The following is a 27,442-nucleotide window of genomic DNA, read 5'->3' as shown; positions in this document are numbered from 1 at the left end:
TTTGGCCGGCCGCAGTGGCCATGCGGTTGTAGGCGCTACAGACTGGAAAGTGAGATCGCTGCGGTCGCAGGTTCGAATCCTGCCTCGGGCATGGATGTGTGTGGTGTCCTTAGGTTAGATAGGTTTAAGTAGTTTTAAGCTCTAGGGAACTGATGACCTCAGAAGTTAAGTCCCATAGTGCTCAGAGTCATTTGAAACATTTTTTTAACAAAAGTTTCAGAGGAAGTTTACGGAGCAATAACCCGCTTGACTGGTCCTGCATACTTCATGGTGGTAAGATTGTGATTGTGAAGCATGTTGTGGCGGGTCCAACCAGGCTGGAGATTTTCTTTGTTCGGAGACTGATTGTTCACGTTTAACTCGTCATATCATCTCATATTCAGCAGAAAGACGCACAAGCCGCTGCAGTTGCATCAAATAGGAAAACTTGCAATAGGTGGATGAAAACATACTGGCTAGTCTCCCGGCCAATAATAGCATACAATGATTTCATTTCATCTGTCCCTCAAAGAATGACTACTGTTTGTTCGATACCGTGTCCGTATGATCGGCGTGCAAGCGTCAATCAGGTTAAAGAGTGAGTAGACACATGCGCATCACTTACCTACCACTATACTTTGCACTTTCGTACTTACTCCTGTCAGCACGGTTGACATCATCAGCTACAAAAAATATTTTTACTTTATTTACAGGTGTTACCCTTGACATTTTGGCTCGATGAATGAAAAACAGAATATGGATGCGGGAACACCATTGTCTGTCGCAAACTCTCACCTGACACATTCCTTAGGGTAGGACACTTCTAGGATTTTGAAGACTGTAGCATAATATACTATCACGTCTTTTCCAAAGCAATATCCTAGCGTTCCTCATTTTAGAACTTGTTTACTGAAGTACCAGGAGATCAAAGAGTCAGTGTAAATTTGAAAAGTGAATAAATCACGGAATAATGTAGATAGAGAGGTACAAATTGACACACATGCTTGGAATGACATGGGGTTTTATTAGAACCAATAAAATACAAACGTTCAAAAATGTCCAACAGATGGCGCTTCATCTGATCAGAATAACAATAATTAGTATAACAAAGTAAGACAAAGCAAATATGATGTTCTTTACAGGAAATGCTCAATATGTCCACCATCATTCCTCAACAATAGCTGTAGTCGAGGAATAACGTTGTGAACAGCAATGTAAAGCATGTACGGAGTTATGGTGAGGCATTGGCGTCGGATGTTGTCTTTCAGCATCCCTAGAGATGTCGGTCGATCACGATACACTTGCGACTTCAGGTAACCCCGAAGCCAATAATCGCACCGACTGAGGTCTGGGGAGCTGCGAGGCCAAGAAAGTGGCGGCTGAGAACACGATCATCACCAAACGACGCGCGCAAGAGATCTTTCACGCGCCTAGCAATACTTTTTTTCCTAACAAAACCCAATGTCATTCCAAGCATGTGTGTCAATTTTTACCTCCCCATATACATTATTACGTGGTTTATTAAGTTTTCAAATCTATACCGACTTTTTGATCACCCGGTATGTTGCTTTTTAAAATGTGTAAGTCACGAGTTTCATATGCAGTACTGTAAAAAAATGGCAAAAAAGGCTGTTTGGCCTTATGATGATATTTCACTAATACGTAGTCTGAAATTAACAGAAATGATTAATAATGCTTGTCAGGCAGCTCTCACTGTAACTAAGACTTATAATCAAAATGTATAAAGCATGTCGTTATATATTGTTCAACAGTTTATAATTGTCCCATTGTGGATCTTTCTAGCGGCAGACAGTGGGTTAATAATCTGACGGAGAGGTCATAAACTAAAATACCTGGCGAAACAAGTAGCAAAATGGGTGTACTATCAAGTAATAATGTTTCTGCAAGTACCCACAGTTGAATCAAAAGAAATAATTAATGAACGAATTTCACAGGATAATTTCCACCATCTGAGGTGAATCTCACGTGTCTGTGCATACTTACCGGCAAGTTTGTCGGTAGGACCTGCAGTGCCTCCTAGTTCATCGGGCAGGTACTCTTTAGACACGTGGTCAAACAGCGTCGTTGATCCTGGCAGATGGACGTGTACCTGAAGCAGAGAAACGTTAACCGGTACAGGGCCTCAGTAACAAAACCCCCGTCCTGTATTTACATCTGCTCAACGTACATACTCTGAAAACCACGGCCGGCCGCGGTGGCCGAGCGGTTCTAGGCGCTACAGTCTCGAACCGCGCGACCGCTACGGTGGCAGGTTCGATTCCTGCCTCCGGAATGGATGTGTGTGATATCCTTAGGTTAATTATGTTTAAGCAGTTCTAAGTTCTAGGGGACTAATGACCTCAGAAGTTAAGTCCCATAGTGCTCAGAGCCATGACGACGAGTATGCGTGCGCAGGGCAGTATGTATGTGACGTTTAGGGGATTGCTCACAACCCATTACACAAATACCTTGCTAGTTTCTTCGCCCTGCCTCTGCAAAACGACACGCAGACATTTAGAAAACAGTCTGATACTTGAACACAGGGTCTACTCTCGACGTGGACAACTGGGAAGCGCAAAATCTACCCCTGGGGAAATGTATGGCACTAGTAAGGGCAAGTGCTCACTCGCTGTCACTAACTTTGCTTGAATTCAAGTAAGAATGTCATTTCTGTAGGTGAACGGGACAAGCGAAGGATGAAGAAGAAGGAGGAGGACGACGACACACTGACTATAAGGAAGAGACTTTCAAGAAAAGACAGGAAATATAAAGACAGTTAAGACATGCATACAGCCTTACAAAGTTAATTCAGAAAATGGGAAAATGAACTCTTTTTCAGGCACAGCGTGGAAGCATCATATCTGCATGGGATATCGACTTAACGCCAGCGAAGGCAATAGGTGACACTGCCGTGAAGCTGGCCACAAAAGAACCAAGTACTGTGCACAAAAAACGCTAAGCCAATAAAAACAGTATATCATTTTTTGGAATAGTGGTTCGTAGTTTATAAACCCTGTGGTGCTTTCTTGCGTTCCACGTATAAAATAATCAGTCATGAGAGATCACATTGATTAAATTGTACTCCATCCAAAATTCTACCATGCGGCTTCCCCTTTTATTTCACTTAATGGTCTTTTACTATTTGTCCTCCCATTTCCTTTTCCTACTACGAAATTCCTGCCGCTAATCACAATTACATTTTCGTCTCCCTCATCAAACTAAATAATGTATTTTATATCAGTACATGTTCTTTCAATCTCTTCATCCTCTACAGAGCTGGCAGGAATACACACTTGCACTACAGTGGTGTGTCTTAACTTCCAGTCTCTCTATGCTGTTATGGCGCTGTCACTATGTTGTCACAACTGTTCCTCCGGATTTCTAATTCCTTACTTATGAAGGTCGTACTCCTGCATTATCCTTATTTGATCTTTTCTTGATCACCATATACTTGCGTACAAATAATATTCCTGCGACCACACATCACTAATTGCCACTTTATGTAATTTTAAACTATCTATTTATCTTTTAAAAATAACTCAAATACCTACTTGATTCAGGCATCAAACGTTTCACTCTGCAGCATACATCACACATTCAAAATGGTATTCAAAATATCGTCAGTAAGTTAGGAAGACGATTAATCCGTTTTTTGCTGAACAGGGCACCTACAGATTGCTATTTGAAATCTTCTACCATGTATGAGGTAGGTTTTCTTATTGGTTTACATTATGGATTTTGGGTGAAAACCATTTTCTTGATATTTACATTACACTGAAGTGCCAAAGAAAATGGTATACGCAAGCGTGTCCAGATACAAAGATATGTAAACAGGCAGAGTACACCCATATAAGACAACTTTCTGACGCAATTGTTAGATCGGTTACTGCTGCTACAAAGGCAGGTTCTAAAGATTTAAGTGAGTTTGAACGTGGTGTTATAGCCGTCGCATGAGCGATGGGACACAGCAGTAATGAAGTGGGGATTTTCCCGTACGACCATTTCACAAGTGTGCCGTGAATATCAGGAATCCAGTAAAACATCAAATCTCCGACATTGCTGGGGCCGGAAAAAGATCCTGCAAGAACGGGACCAACGACGGCTGAAGAGAACCGTTCGATGTGACAAACGTGCAACCTTTCAGCAAATTGCGGAAGATTTCAATGCTGGGCCATCAACAAGTGTCAGAGTGCGAACTATTCAACGAACATTATCGATATGGGTTTGCGGAGCAGAAGACCCACTCGTGTACCCTTGATGACAGCACGGCTCAATGCTTCATGTCTCGCCTGGGCCAGTCGTCACCGACACTAGACTGTTGATGACTGGAAACAAGTTGCCTAGTCGTACGAGTCCCGTTTCAAATTGTATCGAGCGGATGGACGTGTACAGCTATGGAGAAAATGTCTTGAATCTGTGGACCCTGCGTGTCAGCAGGTGACTGTTCAAACTGGTGGAGGCACTGTAATTGTGTGGGCCGTGTTCATTTGGAGTGATATGAGATCCATGATTCGTCTAAGATACCACTCTGACAAGTGCATGTACATAAGCATAAGCACCTACATCCATTCATGTCCATTGTGCATTCCGACGGATTTGGTGAATTCAAGCAGGACCCCACACATCCAGAATTGCTACAGAAACTGCGCCGACGCGGACTCTTCGAGTATTTGCTCCACTAAATAATTATAAAAAGCGTTGTTATTGAGCTATTTTTAAACGTCTACAGGTGTTATAAATATAATATAAGTGTTGTTAAATTAGTGGAAGTGTTAGTGAAGTATAAAATAAGATTAAACGGTGTAAGAAGCGTATTTTTTTTCTCGCGCCTGTAGCACGAATCCTAGGCCTAATTTCACGCGCGCGAATCGTAAGTAAGCAGTGAATTAAACTTATAGGTAAACGTTTCCAGTTGGTATAAATATATTATAAGTGTTGTTACATTAGTGGAAGTGTTAGTGAAGTGTTAAATAAGATTAAACGGGATAAGAAGTTTATTTTCCTTCTCGTGTCTATAGCACAGACTTTATGATTAATTTCACGCGCGTGTATCGTAAGTAAACAGTGACTTAAACTTACATGTAATCACCAGTGTTTTTTATTCATTACTCTTTCAACTTATTTGTATCTGCCTGGATAGTTTCTAGGGTCCTTTGTTTACGTATTAGTCAGTACTTAAATTAGTTTATACGGTTTCTGTTTTTGCCATGAGTGAGAAGTGTGTGACATGCCGTAGGATCGTTAGTTCCGGGGTATGGTGTGAAGGGGGTTGTAGTTTCCTTAATTGGGGCGAATGTAGTGGTATGGGAAATGGGGACATAAATGAGGCTCACCAGTGGTATTGTAGAATATGCAGTAGAGATAGGAAAATACAGGAACAAGAAGGGAAAATTGCAGCTCTTCAAGCTGACCTAGACAAGGCAAGGGAGGATCTGGACAGGTTAAAGAGGGAGAAGGGTGAACAGAGGTGGGATGTGGCAACAAGTAATAGGAGGAACAGGCAAAGGAGAGCATCGGACAGCTTTGTGACAAACATTGAAAATAGATTTCACCTGTTGCCTCAGTCAGAATCGGATGAGCCTTATGTAGCTGAAGTTGTAGAAAGGGCACAACAAGCTTTCAAGGACTTGAAAAAGGTAGGGAAATTTGTAAAGTGAAAGAAAGTTCTGTTGATAGGTAGTTCCCATGGTAGAGGTGTTGGCCAACTACTGCACGAAAATCTAGGTCCAGAGAACCAGTTTACAAACTTTTTCAAGCCTAGTGCAGATCTGGGTCAGGTGACAGAGGATATAGGTTCTTTATGCAAGGATTTAACGAAGGAGGATGCCGTGGTTATAGTGGGTGGTCCAGGAAACAACATTGACAGAGAATCTGAATATTCCATAGAGAGTGACCTGGTGAAGATAGCATCAGCAACGAAGCATACGAGTGTGGGATTTGTGTCTGTGTTGAGACGCCATGATCGGCCTCATCTGAACTCTTCTGTAGGGAGGTGGACTTGGAGTTGGGGTGGCTGCTTAGGGGTCTCATATTGGTTTGATTCCTGTGGATGCTATTGATAGGCGGGACTACACTAGGCATGGCCTTCATCTGAATAGGAAAGGGAAGGGAAAACTGTCTGGCTTGATTGCAGGAAACTTAAGGGGGGACACTATCACAAGTGGTAAAATACCAGTGGTCACAGGTGTCAGAGGGATGCCTTTTTTAGGATAGGGAAGGTGGAGAGAAAATGCGTTTTAAGAGAGATTGACAGACACACTCAGTTTGAGAGAACAGATGAACGGGAGTCAGATTTTAGCATACAACCCCCATTTAAACAATGTTTAACAGAAAGTAATCAGAAACTGCCAGTTCATCTTCACCAAAGCAGTTATAATCCAATTAGTATGCAGTATTAGTTATCTTTATTACACTAGAACATACCGGGACTCAAAATTAAAGTTGATGAACTACTCATTTGTATCGATGAAATGATTCATCTAACCAAATTGACATAATCTGCCTCTCTGAACATCAAGTGACCACTGGTATAGATATGTTAGACATTTCAGGATTTAAGCTAGCTTCTTCTGCAGAGTAGATATGGATGGAGGAGGGGATGTCACATTTATTACAAACTGCCATAAATTCAAGAACATTGACATTAATAAATTCTGTTTAGAGCAGCATCTAGAAGCATGTGCAACAGAAGTAGAGTTCCATAACAGATCCTATACAAAAATAACTATTTACCAAGGACATGCAGGAAATTATAATCTATTCATAAATCATCTAGAAGCTCTTTTGGGTTATTTAACAGTAAGTAACAAAGAAATTTTGATTGCTGGTCACTTTAATACAGATTTTCTAATTCAATCTTCCAGTAAACATTTACTGCAGTTAGTAATGTTGTCTTTCAATCTAACTCACACTGTAAACTTTCCAACTAGAATCACTAAATCCTCAAGGACAGCCATAGATAACATTTTTATAGACAAATCAAAGGAACAAAATCATATCACTAAACCTGTAACAAATGGACTGTCAGATCATGACATGCAGCTCCTTGTTTTAGATGTAAATTCTAAGAAGATTATCAAGACTACTCAATCTGTGTACAGGAGAGTATTCAATAAACCAAAAATTGAGTGTTTTAGAAAACTGCTCAAAGATATGAACTGGAAAGATGTTTATAGTGCTCATGACATGAATGAAAAATATAACACATTCATGAACAATGTCAGTACCATGTTTGAATACTGTTTTCCTCTAAAAGTTACTCAAATTAAACAGAAGTCTATAATAAAACCATGGATCACACAAGGAATAAAGATTTCCTGTAAGACAAAAAGGAAAATGTATCTGTCGACCAAGAATAGCTCCAATGCTGATGATTTAGCTAAATACAAGGAATACTGTAAAATATTTAAAAAAAGTAATTCAGACATCTAAACAAATACACTACTAGAAGAAGATAGCAATGTCAGGGAACAAGATAAAAACTATATGGGATATAGTGAAAGAGGAGACTGGTAGAACCAGAAAGGAACAGGAGAAAATAGCACTAAGGGTAGATGACACATTAGTAACCGATGGGCATAGTGTGGCAAATCTATTTAACAAGTACTTTATATCCGTTACTGATAGAATGGGATTGTCAGGATCAGTAAATAATGCCCTTGAATATCTGAGACTAGCCTTTACAAATAGCTTCAGGTACATGAATATGTGACTCACTTCACCAAAAGAAATAACTTCCATAATAAAATCTTTATAAACAAAGCATTCTAATGGTTACAATGAAATATCAGCAAAGTTAATTAAGGCATGTTCTTTTGAGTTTAGTACAATTCTAAGTTACTTGTGTAACCAGTCAATTATAACTGGGACATTTCCTGACTGGCTGAAATATGCAGATGTTAAGCCTCTGTTCAAGATAAAGAGACGCCATCAAACTACAGACCGATTTCACTTTTGCCAGCATTCTCAAAAACTTTATAAAAAGTAATGTACAGGCAGCTTCTCAACCATCTGACCACAAATAACATATTATCAAGAACACAGTTTGGATTTCTGAAGGGTTCTGATATAGAAAAGGCTATTTACACCTACAGTGAAAATGTACTTAATTCATTAAATAACAAGTTACAAGCAGCAGGTATTTTCTGTGATTTGTCAAAGGCATTCGATTGTGTAAACCACAACATCCTTTTAAATAAATTGGAATCTATGGTGTCACGGGCAGTGCTGCAAAATGGTTCAAGTCATACCTCGCTAACAGGAAACAAAGGGTGTCAGTGCAAGGGACTAGTGAATTAAGTCATCAGTCATCATCAGAATGGGAAGAAATTACATGTGGTGTCCCACAAGGATCCATCTTAGGGCCATTGCTTTTTCTTGTGTACATTAATGATCTCTCATCAGTTACACTGCCAGAAGTAGAGTTCGTTTTATTTGCAGATGACACAAGTATTGCAATAAATAGTATGTCGAGTGTAGTTCTAGAAAGATCTGCTAATGATATTTTCATGGAGATTAATAAATGGTTTAAAGCCACTCATTGACATTAAACTTTGAAAAGAAACACTACATGCAATTCAGAACCTGTAAGAGGTTTCCACCCAGCATATGCATAAAGTATGAAGAAGAACAGGTAGAAGAGGTTGACAGTCATAAATTCCTGGGATTACAACTTGATCATAAATTCAGTTGGGAGGAGCACACCACAGAACTGCATAAACGCCTTAACAAATCTGTATTTGCAATTCCAGTGTTAGCAGACATAGGCGACATAAAAGTGAAAAAGCTTGCATACTTTGCTACTTTCATTCCATAATGTCATATGGTAGTCCTACGGATTTATGGACAGCCCTGCAGGACCATGGTGTCAGTTCCCTCCAGCACGACTTCAGACGTTAGTCGAGTCCATGGCACGTCGTACTGCAGCACTTCTGTGGGGGGCCCTACTCGATGTTAGGCAGGTGTACCAGGTTTTTGGCCCTTGTTTTATAATGTGGTCTTTTACTTTGATGATGTTAATTACAGTTTTCTGTGTGAAGTGACGAGTAATAACATTCTTATGTCTCTTTCCGAGTACATCACGATCTTTTCAACTGTGACATAGAGAAAATTCTGTTATTTCCGCATAAAAAACTAAAAGAATTCAAAACATTGCCAATCATGCTATGGAGAAAGAGAAGAGGTGTTGCTATAAACTGCATAGCATTTACGGATCATTTTGCCACACTTTCTGAAAGTGTGAGAGATGTAACAGTGCAGTTCAATCGTCTGGAAGAGTCAGACAACACGACAAGCTCAAGAAGAGTTGTAGAAAAAAAAAATTGTCTCAAATGTAAAAATTGCTCCAGAATATTGAAAAACAGATATTAGGCAAATAGAAAAGTTAAAAAAAAATCCAATATTTCGTGGAGGCTGCTCATGACAACGGTTTAGAAAAATCTGCGTTAGAGGAAAGGGTACATAAGAGGTGGAAATAACATTTAATATTCATAAGAATACCTGAAACAAAAAGTGCTTGTCTAAAAAAATAAAGTACTACTAGAATAGTGAAACCAGATTGCCTGTATGCTAGCGAGTATCTAATTTTAAATAATAGTTTAATAAATCAGTACTGTTAGAAATAAGAATTATATTAAAAGTATTAGGTTCTCTGAGAAATGCAACATTTGGGAAATTAACAAGAAACAATAAGATTTATATGAACATAAAAACATATCATAAACCATAAGAAAGAGGTGTTTGCTATTTGTGAACATATTTCCAGAAAGGATGACGACAGGCTCAACAAGGAGTTCTTCGGATATCTTATGGTAAAGAAATTAGCAAGCATCAAGATTCATGAGATTAGGAAAACTAGGAAAGGAATAAATAAGGGCAGAAGAAGTTTTGGAAAGAGAGAGTGTTAGGAAAAAAGTTTTGAAACTGGAAGGATTCCGAGGCATGGGGTAAAGGAAAACGGACAGAATGTCGTCTGAAGAGAGGAAAAATAAATATAGTGAAACAGTGAAGGAATTCTGGAAGTAAAGTGAAGCTGAAATAGAACTTCATCCTCACATATCCTTCATGCAGGAAGAAGAAAGTTATCAACACTAATATGTGTAACTGCTAAAATTAGTTGAAGAGATTGGCGTGGAAGAAGTCGTGATGATAGATGCGAAGACTGATGAAAGTAAAAAGTACATATACACAGGGCTTCCAAAAATGTATCGAAAGTGTAGAATACTTTGAGAGGTGGTAGTACTCACAAAACAAGAAAATTAGTCCAACAAGCATGGGTCCGGAAACGCATACTTCCTGTAAACACGTATTTATGTCATACAGGTTTACAGGAAGGGCTGCGCGGTTCTTGATTGCGGATGTTAACAAAGTCGTTGCATTGGCACCCCTTCAAATGTGATTGCAAGGTATTATGATGTCTTACTCACAGTCTCTACCTATCATTAGATGGCCTGCAATCATTGTGTGGTTAGAGTCGTGTTGTAGGCTACGTTAGTGTTTATCGTGTTTGTGTGCCTTATTGTACAGTACTGACAATCGGTACGTATCATGGTATTTTCCTTTTTACCTTCTGCCAAACGCGCATTAACTTATGTGGTTACTGTTATTGCGCTGTTTGTACGTACTAATGGTGTAGTATGTTCACATTTTCTCTCTTGCACCATTATTTAGCGATAGAAGCCTACTAGTCGACAAGTGAAATGGCGGATACTATATTCTGCTGTGGTTTAGCAAATAGCCTGAAAGCCCTTGCCCTTTATGCCGAAAAATAACCACAGCGCAGAGTGCCCTCTGATGAGATGTTCGGTAGGCTTTACCAGCATCTGAGGGACACAGGTACCCTTGCACCTCGGAAGATTGACAGCGGTAGGCTCCGCAGAGTCCACACACCTGACATGGAGGAGTCTGTGCTAAGTTCGGTGGAAGAAACCCTTGGGACCTGCAGAAGACGTGTCTCACTCTCTTATCTGGGGGTTACTTCAACAACAGTTGCTGTACTCATAGCATCTACAGATCGTTCAGGCCCTAAGACCACATCATCAGGGTAGACAGCGGTTCTGTCAATGGATGTTGCAGAAGTGTGTCGCAGATCCACTGTTCACATACAAGATTTTATTTACGGATGGGGCAGGTTTCACAAGAGCCGGTGTTGTGAATTCCCGAAAAGACTTTACATCCATTATTCCTAAACATACTGATCGGTTGTAGGGGTCTCATATGTCACTTATCTGAATGTTGATTCCTACTATCCTTCTGCCACTCCTTCCTCGTGGTCTCTTTTACATGATCTGCCGGCTGGTCCCGGCGGAGGTTCGAGTCCTCCCTCGGGCATTGGTGTGTGTGTTTGTCCTTAGGATAATTTAGGTTAAGTAGTGTGTAAGCTTAGGGACTGATGACCTTAGTAGTTAAGTCCCGTAACATTTCACACACATTTGAACATTTTTTGAACATGATTTGCATAGCCGGATAAACAGCTTTTTACAAAATACGAGGGTTGCCCAGAAAGTAACGCACCGCATTTTTTTTTCTCAGCCGAAAACAATGCTAAGAATGTAAACGTTAAGTACGTTTAATTTGAAGTCTCCTGAGTGAGCGGACCAAATTTCCGCGACGTCCGACGGATAGCGTAGCTGCAGGACAGTTTCAAAATGGCGCCTGTAGGTGATGTACGCTACGGGCGACGTGCTGTCATTTTATTTCTCGCTGCAGAGAAGAAAAGTGTGAGGAATAATCACAAACGCTTGTGCAAAGTCTATGGAGCACATGCTGTCGACAGAAGTACAGTTAATCGCCGAGCAAGGAGGGTGAGGTCGTCAGAAGCTGGTTCCTCGGTGCTCCACGGTTTGTAGTGGTCGGGGAGATCATCAACTAGAGGTGAGCAGGAAATCGCGTATCTGTTATAAATCACAGTGATTGTGAAGTCACAGATATCACAAAAACAACTTTACAGAATCTAGCTGCGATTTCAGTCACAACTAGGACTCTCAAATAGCCTTTAAGGTTCAACTATGTGTGGCATTTGTTGCTGAATTTCGCAGTTCTCCCTGTGAAGCTATTGTCTAGCTGCGATTTCAGTGACAAGTCGCAGCTAGAAGTCGCAAGTAGCAACTAAAAAGCGCAATTAGTATTAGATGCAGAATGCCATGTATTACGCTACGTCCGTACTTCATTCTAAGAACCTTGTGTCTCACGTTATGGATGTATTATATGCCTGTGGTCGAAGAAACGAACCAAGAAGCTAATTATCTCTGAGGAAAATGTTATACTCGTTTGACAATTGGTGCAGCCGAGGAATGTGAAGGCCGAAGAAAGATTGTGCTAATAGACAGACCTTTAGTGTAGCCTGGAATTTTCGTGACAAATTGAAACACACTCTTCATCATAAAAACTAAACCTGCATATGATTTCAAATGCACATAATGGATAAGGCTCCGATGAGTATTTTGATGCGTACTACACACATATTTCGTAAATAAACTACTAAAAAATGCATTCTGGTATAACTATGTAACTTTTACCAAATGTGTAACAACTGTATTCACAAGACTGATGTTTTTTCCGAAAGTACGATACGCAATTAAACTTTTGTCCATATTTTGAAATATTTCATTAGTACTCTTCCCTACGTCAATTTGTAACATTAATATGACTGCTTTCCGTGGTTTTCATTTGCATGTAGTCAACCATAGAATACGTAACAATCCAGCGTAAACTAGACCTTGGCCTACGCTACAGGTCAGTCTGTCATCACAACCAACATTCACGGTGGGAGGGGTGGACGGATTAGTATCACACTCTCGCAGTCTCTATGACGAAATACACGGCTTAAAATTTTGGGCTATGAGATGAAAGGTCAAACTGGAATTTTCATAATTCACTCACAGTATAGCTCATATTAATTTATAATCCCTTTCAAATCACATAATGACTTCATGACACACTGCACCAATACTCATTTTGCACAGTTATGGCTATTTTGCTCAATTATGGCCTGTTTACGCTGCGAATTCTTCGAGTATCGTTTTTGATCTTAACGGTCATCTCTTCTAGATGTAGATGGGTACATAGGGCAGTCGGTAACCGAAATTGGAACTGCGTCTGATAAATCACGAGGATTAATAAACTTTTATACTGTTACTAATTACAAGCAGCATAATTCTCATTATACAACTGCTAAAAATATTGCTAATGAAGGCATTGGAGGGGGAGGGGGGGGGGGGAGGAGTTTCACACTTTGCATAAACGATGCTCCTACCTTCATCCACAAACTTAGAAACTAACCTTACTTCTGACGTAGACGGTGTAAAGACTCTGTGGCAACTTTCCCAATTCTGCTGTCACTCATATTTTTAATTATTGCTATATCGAGTGATTGACAATGTGGTTCAGATGCTTTTGAACGTAACAACGCAGATAGAATCCGTATTCTAAACATGGACTCTCCTGGTACTACGTTGTATTTGTGTTATAATTCTCAACATCACACTATCAACATTTGCCCACTTGTTCCATTAAAATAAGACTAAAGCCAAAGGAAGACTACAAGTAAAATATACTTAATACTGACTGTTTTGTTGAGACGAAATTTTGTCTGTGGGCAAGCGTATCTTTTGTATATCATGTAACAACTGAGGAAGAATCGTTGGAAATATTAACAACACCATTTCAGGTAACTTTTCGTCAGCTGGAGTACTGGAACGTTACATTCGGCCATCATAAATAATCGCCTATACAGCGAGAAAATATTTCTCGGTTGCATTGACACAGCTCACCTCTCACTTGCGCCTAATGACAGTGTACCATCTACGGTTATAAATCGCAGAAATCGCGTAAAGCTCAGAAATCGCAGAAGTCAAAGAAATCGCGTAAGTCGCAGAAATTGCTGAGGGACAGAAGTTGTGAATTCGTTAACTGCGATTATTAACAACGACAAATCGCCATTAAGAATCGCAGTTACCGAAAATTAACATTCGCAGAAATCATCATGACTCTGCATTTGGCGCCGCATCTGTCACTCCGCAAAGGAAGTTCACACAAAGGATCACTGGCTTCGCCACCGGGACAAGGATTTGTACAGACAGGGCACGCACGCCCTAGTTTCACGCTGGAGGAAGCGCATAGTACGGGATTACGTGGAAAAATAGGGGTGTAGCAATGTTCTTTCGTGTGTGTAATTCTCACTATGTTCAATACAAATTGTTGAAGAAAAAATGCGGTGCCTACTTGCTGGGCAACCCTCGTAATATGGTTTCAGTGATTAAAAAGCCTTTAGTGATCTGAATAAAATTATAACATTCCACCTTTATTGCAACTAATTAATCATCTCCCTCTCTCTCTCTCTCTCGGCCTCTCCCTCTCTTTATCTCTCTGTCTCTCACTCTGTGTATGTGTGTGTATGTGTGTGTGTGTGTGTGTGTGTGTGTGAGAGTGAGTTTGAGTGACACATTACATTATAGAACCATAAACGACATACATCCAATACAAGGAGCTGTACAAGTGTGTTTACACAAGTGGCATGACAGAAAGTGGGCCACATTTAACTGCATGAGCTGACATGATTCCATATCTCACCAGTAAATAATTGATTTCTCGGTCCTCTTAGATCATAGCTTTCTGGGACGAGTTTCCTATAACTTAACCAGATTGTTACTCTAGATTTTAGTCGGGCATGCCGTAAATTGTCCAATGTTCCATTAACTGGTAACTCTTTCTATCTTTAGACTTTCGCCCACTCATGTATTTTTGCTTGTTGTAGTCGGAGATTAGGTGTGGCAATATTGGTGAGTACTGATGACGATCGTTTTTGCGTCGTTTAGGTGGATATACGTTTTACTGATATGGCTACCTCTACTTCAAACAGTGTAACAGTACTCGGCGACAGGATACACTAGTGTTGGTGGTGTAGTTCTCACGGTGTTTGCATTAGATCTCCGTCTAGCACCAGCCAGTTCCCTTAATATATTAATTCTTGATTTTAGCTTTTGTCCTTCTAGTTATAAGTGTTTTCTAAATGTGAAGGACCTGTCGAGAGTCATATTCAAATATCCGGGGTGTCGATTATACCGAATTTTTTTGTTAGAGAAAGTTACATTCAGTTCGTTGTTTGCTATGTTGTTGGTTATGCGAAATGACATGACTTCTGTTTTTAATGGGATTCGGTAATAGTCTCTACACTTTTTGTAACATTGATCCGTAGCAGACAGGTGAAAGGGGTCTGGCCACCTACAGGTCGGAAGCAAACCACAAAGAAAACTGTGGGGCTCCATCAACAGTTTCAGAACTGGCAATACAGTGACCAAACGACTATCACGTGAGTGTGGAATGACCTGTGACGACCAATGCCACGGTGGAGCATCGGAATCGCTGCACCACTACAGTTTGCATCACTGCACATAAATGGAAATTCATGGCCACCCTTGGTATATTATGTTCCCTAACATGAGTTTAATGTATATACTTGTAAACTATAATTCTGTAAGTCACACACTAAATGAAGTAAAACTACTAAATAATGAGCTGTGATTGTGAGAGACAGATATGCATCTTACATAATGCAGTTACCTGATTTAAAGATTTACTGCTATTATATTCAGATGTAATTTACTCATTTTAATACTCCCTCACTCGCCTTTTCTCTCCCTCTCTTTAAATTAATGTCATTCATTAACGATACTTTGAAACCCTATTACTAGTGACTCGTCACAGCTGTACTTAACAGAAATGTTTCCAGTTGGCATCTTATTACACAATATCACTCGACAATTTTTAGTTGCGTGGCAGTCAATTTAAATTGCTAGGTCTTCATGACAGTTTGAACTTCGCTACAAATGACATTGTTCTTCTACTGCTACCACCCCTGGACTACTCAGCTAAAAGCTTGTGGCATTCTCACTTACTTGCAGCCGAGTTGTAAGTTTACCCACTTGATTTACTGAAACTCTTCGTACACGTCCATTGGAATATATGTATTCCAGCTGACAAGTTGTGTGCACTTGGAACGCTCCACCTGTGACGAGAGATGGGTCACATTCACGAAGTTTCTCATGTTATATGCCTACAATCATTATGATTTGTTTTGTGCACAGAACACCGTGAAACCTCACTTCCTACGACAGCAGTCAGTGCAGCGTGTAAAGGGGGTCGGAGTCGTGGCGCTAATGTTAAGAATGATGCATACTGAACCTCATGATGTGCTTTGATGTGAGCTGTGAATACTGAACCTGTAATTTAAAAATTGTTGTAACAGGAAACGGGCATCAAAATAACGTGCCTTTAACCACTTCGGCTTAGCCTTTACGTGAATATTGGTAAATGGCACCTCGACACAGGTTGGCTGTCGAGACTGTCTTCTGTCTCTGTAACAGCTCCAACTGATCTCCTTGCCTTAGACATGCGATTACCTTTTACAGAATGCGCAAATGAGTTGAAGCGCTGCTGGTTTGCACAAGGCAGTTTTATGCAATACTTTTACGAAAACATCAGTCTACAAGCATTTTCTTTAGAAAAGACTTAACATCCATTATTGCCAAACATTTTAACCGGATGCATGAGCATCAGGTGCAGCTTAATGTTCATTTCTATTCTTTTTCTTCTCCTTCCTTCCCTTGACCCCTTTTACATCATCTGAATTTTTCAATCATTAAAAAACTTTCAAGTGACTTGGATAAAATTGTAACTCTCTGCCATTAATATAAGTAATTTAGCAATTGTGTGTTTGTGAATCTTACACTGTGTAGCTACAGGTTGACAGTTATTGAACTGTGTGAAGTAAAATCGTAATAACTTCTGAACTGCTTTTTGTGGGGCTATATTAAAGACAAGGTGTACAACAATAACACCAAAATCATTGCTGAATTGAAAACAGCCATTCAGGAGGTTATCGACGTTTCGACACTTCAGCAGATGATGCGGAACTTCGCTTTTCGTCTGCGCCATATCATCGTCAACGATGGCAGGCATAACAAACATGTGCTAACCTAAATCCGAATATCTTTAGTGACGTTTACATGTTCAATAAAGTGTGTGCACGCCGTAGTTAGTAACTAATTTACGTTTTTCTCATATAGTTCAATAATTGTTGCGCTGCATAAACGACAGACTTACAATAGAGACAACTGGATAAGTATGTTGAGACAAGCAGGATGAGAATAAGCAGGGTACATATGGCTGGATAAGCCGACACGATCCCATATTTCGCCACAAAATAACGGATTTCTCCGTTCTTCTTTTAGATCATATGTTTCTGGGGAGAGTTGACCATTGCTTTCTCATTTAATGTAGTCAATCTTGATCTGAATTGCTTTCTATACTTCACAGATATTGCTAATTATATGCCATTCCCAATTTTACAGGCGTAAGAGCAGTGTATAACAAAATACGATATAGAGTAACGAGTTTTTTCCTTACCCTCTGCTGCAACTTCTCGGAAAGCCCTAACTTCACGATTTTCATTGCGAAATCAGTCACTTTATCAGCGTTCAACAAATGGATTCCTTTCAGTCCCCGGCAGAAAGCAGTCTAGAAAACAGCCAAATAGTCACATTAGCCAATTGTGTTGATTACTGCAGTTATCTGCATGTTTAGTCACATTAAAAAGATATTAACCTACAAGGGATAAATGAAATTCGAACAGTAAAAATTTCAGTAATGGAAGTATAAATGAACTTTTTCAGCTATTGTAACCTACAGACTTTTCAGTGATAGGAGAACCTCTGGATCTTTTACAATATTATTTCATAGAATTTTTTGTAACTTAGTACTATTGTAGGTGATTATGACGATATATAAATGCTATGTGAATAATGTGTAATAATATTCAAACAAGTTGTATGTGTAAACAGTGCCGAAATAGCTACTGTAATTCCACTGGTAGTATGATAAGCAAGGATATTAGAATTAAATGAGGCTGATAAATAACTATAAAGTAATAATAATAGGACTTTTAATTATTTTCCAATTCAATTCAATTCAATTTTTAAAACATTATGTACAAAACTGTAACAGTTATGTTTTTTATTGTTGTAAATATGTATTTCTGTATTTGTTTATTCAATTATGTGTACATTGTCACTATGTGTTGCCGATGGCTAAATTTAGTACGCACTCAAAGGCCAAATAAAAAAATAGTAATAATAACATGAAAATATTGAGATGAACATGAAAGTTGTAAAGTAAGAACGTCCACATAACAATAAGACGTAGGAAATTGAAATGTGCTTGGGATATTACAGCTGTAGCTGGTTGCAAAACAAAATAATTATGAAGAGTATGGAAAATTATGTCCTCATAAACACGGAAAAACATTGTTATTTAAAGAAACTGTCCATTACTTGCCTTTTACAGATCGAAAAGTGAGTCTGTTCCTTGATAATGTGAGAGGAAGAGTAATCATGAGCAATGTAGTGAACTGTCTCATTTGCACAGTAAAACATGTTACAACCCTTTACCGATGTCAAGTATCCACTGTCACGTACAAGGATTTACCAAGCCACCAACTTCTCCATACTGTGGGAATAGGTACATGTACGCAGGTTGGTGAAAAATGATCAAAACGGTGAATGTCGGATATATATATATATATTACGCAGGCATTCATTTCGTGCTACAATTTCTGTGAGCTTTCCTGTCGGATCCTTTACTACATATCATCACTGAGGTTAACTTTGAGTGATCAAAGCTTCTATATTTTAGCTGTGTGTGGAGTAATGACATCTTCTGGCTACTTGCAATTTGCAAACCTGTCTCTATGGTGCCGCGTATATTCAGAGTGTATTCGTAGATTAAGAAATTCTTATATTTATCCTTTGGGAAGGAATGATGGGAGTATTTGCTGAAAGTGCGTACAAACTGGATTCTTTCTGGGGCCATACTTCTTATTCCATTGATAATAAAAAGTTAGGGTCAACAGTTATCGATAGCCCTTGGTCTACGGACCATTTGTATACCTAGAGGTATCACTAACCTACACTACAGGGTCATATTCTTAACATACAGGGTCATATTACGGATATTACTCAGTTCTTTCTGTTTAGGTAAGTGGGGCAAATGGCTGGTTCTTTTTGCATTTGATGTAGTCTACAGTGGACCATAAGAGGCTTATGGAGCATCGTTAGTTCACCGGCGGTTGCTGAGAAAATACCACAAAATTGGTTTTTTGTCACCATTTTTTTGCACTAAAATCGAGAAGTGGATTGTAAGTTGACGAAGTATAACTCTATTTGTTTATGGTTCATCTAAATTTTTGTAATATTTTGCTTTAAAATTTTCTCATATTCATACTATATTTTCTGTATATGTAAAATAAAGTGTGCTGTACTGGAGGTCGGCGTTCTTTGCATTCTATGTGAATAATATATGTAAAATACTATGTAAATTGTTTATTACGTTTATTAATTTTCTGATGATATTTTGTCTTTAAAATACTTGTGTGTATAAACTGTTCGTGTTGATGTAAATTCGACAATTGTAGGAAATGGACATGCTTAGGAACAAAGTAAGAAATAGGTGTTACGTAAGAGCCAGTGTGGTTTTGTTTGAAGTGGAAAAGATGGTAAGGGTGAATTGGCGAGCTACCTAGCGCAAGCGCGGGAAGTAAGTTATACAGTCTATACAGTCTGTAGCCAGCAGTGATTGAGGCAACATCTTTGTGGAGCAGGAGAATATTTACCGGCAAATTTCCACAAAAATGCCTCGGATGAAGACTGGAAACGGATTACGGCATAGCTGCGAGCTCTTGGGCTACTGTATGTAAAACTGAACGACGCGAAGAAGAGAAATTGAGCCCATACAGCAAGATACTTGCGGGCTGTACTATGGGAGTGTAGCCGCTATAATTGTTCGCCACACCCAAATCGACAGCCACCAGATAAGATTTATTTGTACTTTACTTTTGTACATTAATTTAAACTGTGTCTTAATAATCGCTCTTGAACTTTAAAGAAACTGATTCACTCTGTTCTTTCATCCTAAACATGCACCTATGTAGGGTTACTTTCTGGTGTTTGAAAAATCTGAGTGTTCTGTTTTACAGATTTACGAAGTGACAATTTAATATAAAGAGACACCATTGAAATTGTTTTGGTGTAAATAATGAGAAAGTTCTCTTAACTAATGCAAAGTATTATAGCAGAAGTTTGCTTACGTAAAATTCAGTCAGAGTGAAGCAAAATTTCTAACATCTATTAAATGAATATCCAGAATTAGTTTAAAGAGTAATAGCTTTTGAAAGTAAATTCCAGTAAGAAAGAGTTTTCCTTGAAGTGAAAAGTTCAGTATAAAAAGTGCGTGCTTTAGTGTCTTAATATTTTAGTATTTGTGTTTGTTGACTATGGAAAGTGATTTTCTAAAGGTCCCTCCCTGGCCAAATTTTTTTAGCTTCCTTTGAATTTATCTACTAGGCTTTTTCTCTTTTGGAAACTTCTAGTCCAACATTGTTTAAGTGGAGTAATATTTATTGGAAGACGCAACTTGAACAGTAGCAAGAAAGCAGGCAAAATTCATTCTTCTGCTTTTCCCCAATACTTCACTGTTTCATTGCCTGGATAGGCTGACGATCGTTAGTACTTATTTTAAACCACTAAATGAACTTGAAACTGAATTGTCCTAGATTCAATATAATATTATTCATACTGCGTTTCTTTCTAACCGCTGGGTAAGATCTTAGGAAAAACATTGAATAGTCTGATTTTCTTATCGAATAGACATAACATACGGTCAAATCCTGTAAAAACTCCATTGGTTAGAGTTCCCTATGAACAGGACTATCCTCCCATAGTGTACTTTATTTGGAAACTAAACTCAATTTAGTAAGAGGGTTATACGTGGCAACATAGAGACAGGGTTTCCTGTTAATTAGGTAAAAGGATACTAAATTACAATAGTAGTAGTGGGGCTATATATACACAGCAAATGGCTGATATTTTTAATATGTATCCTTAAGACTCCGATCTCGAACAAACTTGAAAATTTTACTGACATCTTTATCCGTTTCGGGTAAATAGAGGTTAAAAATTACCATACATGCTCACGTAAAATACGCACGTAAATCCCGGTGTGAGGCGATATCTAAATAATAAATAAGCGCAGTGATAGCTCAGATTTTAACTTAATATTCTCTGTCTTTAGGTATTTATCTTGAAGTGCCATCTTTCTGTTCACAAAACTCTTCATCCATTTTCGAGAATCAGCCCAAAAACTTGATTTATGATTACCGAAACCGATCCGCAGATTCCAAGATGGCTATGCACTGTAAAGGATGTAATTTTCACGATATGGTTCTAAGATCTCGATCTCAAGCAACCTTGAAATTTTTCTTGCTCTCTTTATCCATTTCCGAGATACAGAGGTTCAAAGTTATTCTACTTGCACACGTAAAATCTTTGTGAAGCGAAAACGTACTTTATAAAGTGACGCAACACAGAGAATATGTTGTTAAGTGACCCCGTTATCAGAAGGGTTCTGGGAGCCCCTGTTATAGTACTGAAGCACATGAAAAATGTCTGTACATGTAAATTCCAGTCTGAGAATTAAAATTAGTTTTGCGTTATTTCCACTACGCATCAGTAAACTATCAACATTTTAATGATCCATAAAGTTGTTTTCATATGAGTAGCATACACTGCTGCGGCAGGGGAAAAATGTGAACCAGCTGAAAAATGCTCCTAACGGAGCACAAAAAAGCGAATATGCTCCTGTTCAAAAGATTGTCTGGAATGTGGAGTACCAGTTGCCTCATTCTACCTTCCTCAGCACCATCGAAATTTTTCCCAACTATTCTGGCATATGAGCATATTCGCACTTTTTATGCTGTAAGAGAAGAATCCAGTGGCGGTGGCAAAGAGACGGAAAAATGATAAATACTGGGTGATAGTATACAGTCGCTGTGGTATAGAAGAACGAAGGACACAATGGCTGTGTGAGGTAAAGAGAGGGACATAGTGACAGTTGAACATAGTTGACAGTGACAGAACAGTGTCAGGAAATGAGTGAAGGAAACAGTGCCAGGGAGAGAGAGAGGGGGAGGGGATAAAGAGAAAGAAGAGAAAGGGAAACTGGGAGTGGGTGAGAGCCAGCGATAATGAGAGACAGAGTCTGTGACAGTGACAATGAGGGAGAGAGAGAGACAGGGACAGTAAGGAAGAGACAACAGCAGTGAGAAGGAATGAAGAAGATAGTAGCAGTAAGAGAGAGCGAGAGAGGGACACTGAGAGTGAGAGCATACAGCAGTAGCAGTACAACAGGATGATGCAGTTTATGGCTGTAAGACAATGACAGACACAAACAGGTAATGAGTTGGCAAGATTGGGTGGGAGGGATGTGATCGTTTGTCTGTGGAATTTTAGAACGTACTAGCATGAGAGTATTTGTTGTTAAATAATATACCGTGGAAATAGTTTAATGTAGTGTATTCGTGTATATTGTTGAAATAATGAACTGTGGTAGTTCTTTGACAGCAATGGACTAGTGGGTGTGAGTGTTTGAGAGTGGGAGTGATAGGTGAGCTGCATGTTAAAAAAAGAGCGAATATGTTTACATGCCAAAATTTTGAAAAAAATTTTAAAGGAACTTGGAAAGAGACAGCTGATACCCGACTTTTGAGTCAGGAGCGTATTCCTGTTTTTCGTGCTCCGATTGGAACAATTTTCCGATGGTCAATATTTACTTCATTTGCAGATTAATAATACAGCTATTACAAATAGTACGTTTTTAGGTTCTTAAGTGCCTCCAACTTTGCGTTGCTCAAGCAAATCATTGATGTTTATTTTCCACTGGGCAGCGGATCAGGTATTGAAGTGTGGATGCATGAAAGCAGACTGGAAAGTCTATACTTACAGACTTCGCGGTGCAGTTACGACCATTTGTAAAACAGCAAATGGTAAATTACGTGATTTGTTTATGGGAAGATTCTTAGATCCAGAGAAAAACAACTAGCACGCTAAAGTGCGTCCGTATTGAGGTACCAATGATCTCATACTAGCTTAAGCCGAAACACGTTAAGATGTATAATTAAGAGAACAACTAAGAAGCAATCATAACTGCAAATTACGTTAACTGCTGTAAGCATCACATGAAGTCTAGCTACACCTTATCACGCCTAATTCACATGTATGGCCATACCATAGACATACAGATTTTTTATGTGCTTTTGGTATTGGTATGAGCAGAAACATGTTAAGATGTGTAAGTAAAAAAAATTTATTAAAAAGCAATCGAGAATGAAAATTACGTTACCTATTTCATATGTTGCGTTAGGTCTCCCTATTCGAAGCAAGCTCCTGGGCGAGAGTTCCAACCAAGTTGCTGTAGTTTTGGCAAAGTACCAGAATAGCACACTTCCCACTAAGAATCAAATAACTGCTGTTTTACTATGCAGTAACTATGTTTCAGTGGCTGCATATCGCAAAGTCATTTTAATGAGTGATAGAAAGAGCTGTATGAATTGCTCCAGATCATATGCGCGTTATACAGTGGAGATGAGAATTGGCAGTTGTTATGTGTCTCAAAACCACCCCAACTGTCTGAATCATATATTCTTCCCTGGGGGTAGTAGGGTGGTGACAGGCATTTGGCCACCCCTTAAACTGGATGTATCCTGCCTAGTTGTCAAAGATGGGGTGTCTAGGAAACCTGCTTCTCGGATCGTTAGATGGCAGCATTTTTCCGCTGGTTCGCATTTTTCTCCTGCGACAACAGTGAATACCACCCATATGAAAGAGTTCCATTACGAAATAGATCAATGACAATACTTAAATACTTAACTCTGAGAAATACATAGACGTGTCGCAAGCAGTGGGCGACATGCAGTTTAATCAATGCCCTTCAGTATAACGATTCCAATACAAGTTAGGTAATACAGTAGCTGCTTCTTTCCAGGTCACTGGTCTTGACGCTTCTGTAGTACTAGACGAGGAAAGGCGGCACTCCGTCTTCAGGGCACAAGTGGCCCATCGGGACCATCCGACCGCCGTGTCATCCTCAGTTGAGAATGCGGATAGGAGTGGCGTGAGGTCAGCACACCGCTCTCCCGGTCGTTATGATGGTTCTCTTTGAGCGGACCCGCCACTATTCGGTCGAGTAGCTCCTCAATTGGCATCACAAAGCTGAGTGCACCCCGAAAAATGCCAACAGCGCATGGCGGCTGGATGGTCACCCATCCAAGTGCCGGCCACGCCCGACAGGCCTTAACTTCGGTGATCTCACGGGAAGCGGCGTATCCACTGCGGCAAGGCCGTTGCCTGGCCAGTCGGGCGGGAGCACTTACGTTTTCTTCAGCCTAGAGGCCGCTGCTGCCGTACTCTCGTCACACAGAGCGCAATCTGCTACTGGCTGACACCTTCCTCACTGCCCTCTTCGCTCTATCGGTCCCGACGAGCGATGCTGGCGCTTGACTATGCCGTAACAAAACTGACTGTGCCGACCCTCTGCCGATACGGGATAATGGCAGAAGAAAAAGAAGGCTAATCAATATAGAGGCATACGTCAGTCTGCTCCGTATCTAGTTTAGAGCTCATTTAGCATGATGATTCATCATTACTATAATGTGGCTTTAGCGTGATTTTTTGCTGCCTCCTAAAAGAGCATAGGGGCAACGACCTTGCCGCAGTGGATACACTGGTTCCCGTCAGATCACCGAAGTTACGCACTGCCGCGCGTGGCCGACACTTGGATGGATGACCATCTGGGCCGCCATGTGCTGTTGCCATTTTTCGGGGTGCACTCAGCTTCGTGATACCAACTGAGGAGCTACTCGATCGAATAGTAGCGGCTCCGGTCAAAGACGACCGGGAGAGCGGTGTGCTGACCACACACCCCTACTATCCGCATCCACATCTGAGGATGACACGGCGGTCGGATGGTCCCGATAGACCGCTTGTGGCCTGATGACTGAGTACTTTAAAAGAGCACAACTGTCTTACTCTTTGTCACTGTATTTTTTAGGTCTTTTACAATTTACAAGCGGCTGTAAAAGTGGTAGTTTGAGCATCAGTGCAACAGCTCAAATCATGTAAGATATGTCAAATACTTCTTACATGTCAGTGATCTGGTGGATGCTTGTGTAACTCCTTATTGTGCATAAATACATGATGGGATGTGTCTGGAATCGTACGTTTGTGTGTGTGTGTGTACTGCGTGTGGAGCTGCTATTTATTTTTTTGCATGTATATTTGAACGTGCCCGTTTTTTTGTGTATGGATGTGTGACTCCATGATTATGTGTTTATGTAGATCAGTCTCATTGAATGAGTACACGTCTTCTACTACAAATATTACTACGAAAGCAGTACTCTAAAGGTGGAGAAATTGGGGAAAATACCGAAAAAATAAGGAGATAAGACATTTAAAAATATTGCCAACTTTCGGACTTGTTGCGGGGGAACTATCTGGTGGTGAAATATTGTAAGGGGACTGTCCAAAATGTTAGCATATGTCAAGAAATCTGATTAGTCCAAATTGAACTTTCACTTATCATAAGTGGGTAATTCCAAACAAAGTTTGAATCTCACGCTGTTTTTATATGGAACAACAAACTTATTACACCACCTAGGGTGTTGACCGCCAGTTTGATCCAAAGTGTGGTCCTGGCGGAGGTTCGAGTTCTACGTCGGGCATAGGTGTGTGCGTTTGTCCTGAGGATAATTTAGGTTAAGTAGTGTGTAAGCTTACGGACTGATGACCTTAGCAGTTAAGTCCCATAAGATTTCACACACACTTTTATGATCCAAAGTGGCGTGGAAGAGGGACGAGAGAGGAGAGAGACGACATTGGTGGCAGAGCCACGACCTGACCTGAAGAGCTGTTACCGACATAGTATCTGTTGCCATTGTGAGTTTGTAGTCTCAGCTATTACGCATAGTTGTTGGAACGACCAGGTACGAGCAGATACATTTTACTGTTCTGACAGTAAGCTTTATGACAGTAAGTAAGTCGTAGAATTTGGAAGTATCGGAAAAGATTATGATAGTCACATTTTGTCTGTCTAGGGCCAGCTGTAACATTTATTGAATAGGATATCGTGGTACAATAGTTGTTATTTTTTGATACAAAGTAAATAAACTGGTTGTGGAGTGTGTTGGGGTTGCTTCGCTGGAAGAGTACTGCCGTGTCGATAGTCAGAAAGAGATGTGGCAGCGATCATGTTGAGTAGTCACACGACAGGTCGTTAACTGCAGTGTTTATCGTTCCGCAGCTACTTAGGAATTAAAGCGCCTTCAACTGAGCTGCATCTTCCCTCTGCCAGCCGCGCGGGATAGCCGTGCCGTCCGGGGCGCCTTGCCATGGTTCGAGCTGCTTCCCCCCGTCGGAGGTTCGAGTCCTCCCTTGAGCATGGGTGTGTGTTGTCCTTAGCATAAGTTAGCTTAAGTTAACTTAAGTAATGTGTAAGCCTAGGACCGATGACCTCAGCAGTTTGGTCCCATAGGAACTTACCACAAATTTCCGACTGCCAAATTAACGTCTTCAGCAAATTACGTTTTTGGTGGGTCCATATTTTAGCGAAATAAATTGTTCCTGACGAAGCTGAGGAGGTAAAAATTGTATAGCAATGTTAACTGTGGCTAATTTTGCTCCTTAATAACCTTAATGTTTGATTTGTGGGGCGCTCAACTGCACAGTCATCAATGCCCCTGCAAATTCCCAATCCTTACACAGTCCAGTCTCCCACTTTCACGAATGACGATGAAATGATGAGGACAACACAGACACCCAAGACCGTGCGAAGAAAATCCCCACCCTACCAGGAATAGAACCTGGAACCGTGTGATCCAGAGGCAGCAATGCTAACCACTTTTTTTTAAATCTTATTTTGTTCGATTTTGTTCGTTGCGTCTGCTCGGGGCGGACGTCGTAAGACATTCGTTTAAGTTCGTTGTTGATCGATTGACTCAGTTTTTTTATTACAGAGGGCAACTAAGCCTCTGACCTCTGACCGAACACGCTGAGCTACCGTGCCGGCACGACTAGACCACGAGTTACAGACCTGAACGACCTGGAAAAGTGCTAGGTTCGTTACATGCCAGTGGCAATGACATCGTCTGTGACCTTGAATGCACGACGTCATCAAGATGGTTGTGTTCAGAATTTCAAAATACTGTTGCGCTGGATTTTCTTTTTCTTTTTCTTTTTTTTTACATGACAACATTTTACGCTATTTAGGTTAATCTTAAGTATATTTTGATAGGGAAATACTATGGCATTGTCAGTATTTGTCTTGTGTAGGCAACTTGAATGTGGGAATACTTGAGGTGAAGGCGCATTGTGCTTCGCACTAAGTACAGTACAGAGATCAAACAATGGTCATTCAGTTGTGCTGCTAACCCATAGGTTAGATCATCACAGCAGTATTGTCAATATCTTCATGTAGTTCTGATACATTATTGAAAATAACGCCAGTTTATGCAAACCTTCGATTAATCTCCCGTTTTTTTGGACACGGTAATACTTCAGTATTGTAAATATCATTATCTGTTCTT

General features: G+C 40.0%; 1 protein-coding gene across 2 annotated transcripts in view; it reads right to left on the bottom strand.

The window, feature by feature from the left end:
- LOC126273006 (uncharacterized) overlaps window positions 1-27,442 on the bottom strand; it is a 100,000-nt gene that overhangs the window by 40,737 nt on the left and 31,821 nt on the right. For both annotated transcript variants that reach the window (XM_049976371.1, XM_049976370.1), the window contains exons 5-6: window positions 17,383-17,493; window positions 1,984-2,089 (exon numbers count right to left, since the gene is read on the bottom strand). In XM_049976371.1, the coding sequence (XP_049832328.1) occupies window positions 1,984-2,089; window positions 17,383-17,493 (217 nt within the window). The remainder of the gene's footprint in view (window positions 1-1,983; window positions 2,090-17,382; window positions 17,494-27,442) is intronic.

This window comes from Schistocerca gregaria, chromosome 5, assembly GCF_023897955.1.
Source record: "Schistocerca gregaria isolate iqSchGreg1 chromosome 5, iqSchGreg1.2, whole genome shotgun sequence".
In the NCBI taxonomy this organism is placed as follows: Eukaryota; Metazoa; Arthropoda; class Insecta; order Orthoptera; family Acrididae; genus Schistocerca; species Schistocerca gregaria.
Note: the sequence above shows the minus strand (reverse complement) of the source record. Positions and strands in the feature narration are given on the sequence as shown.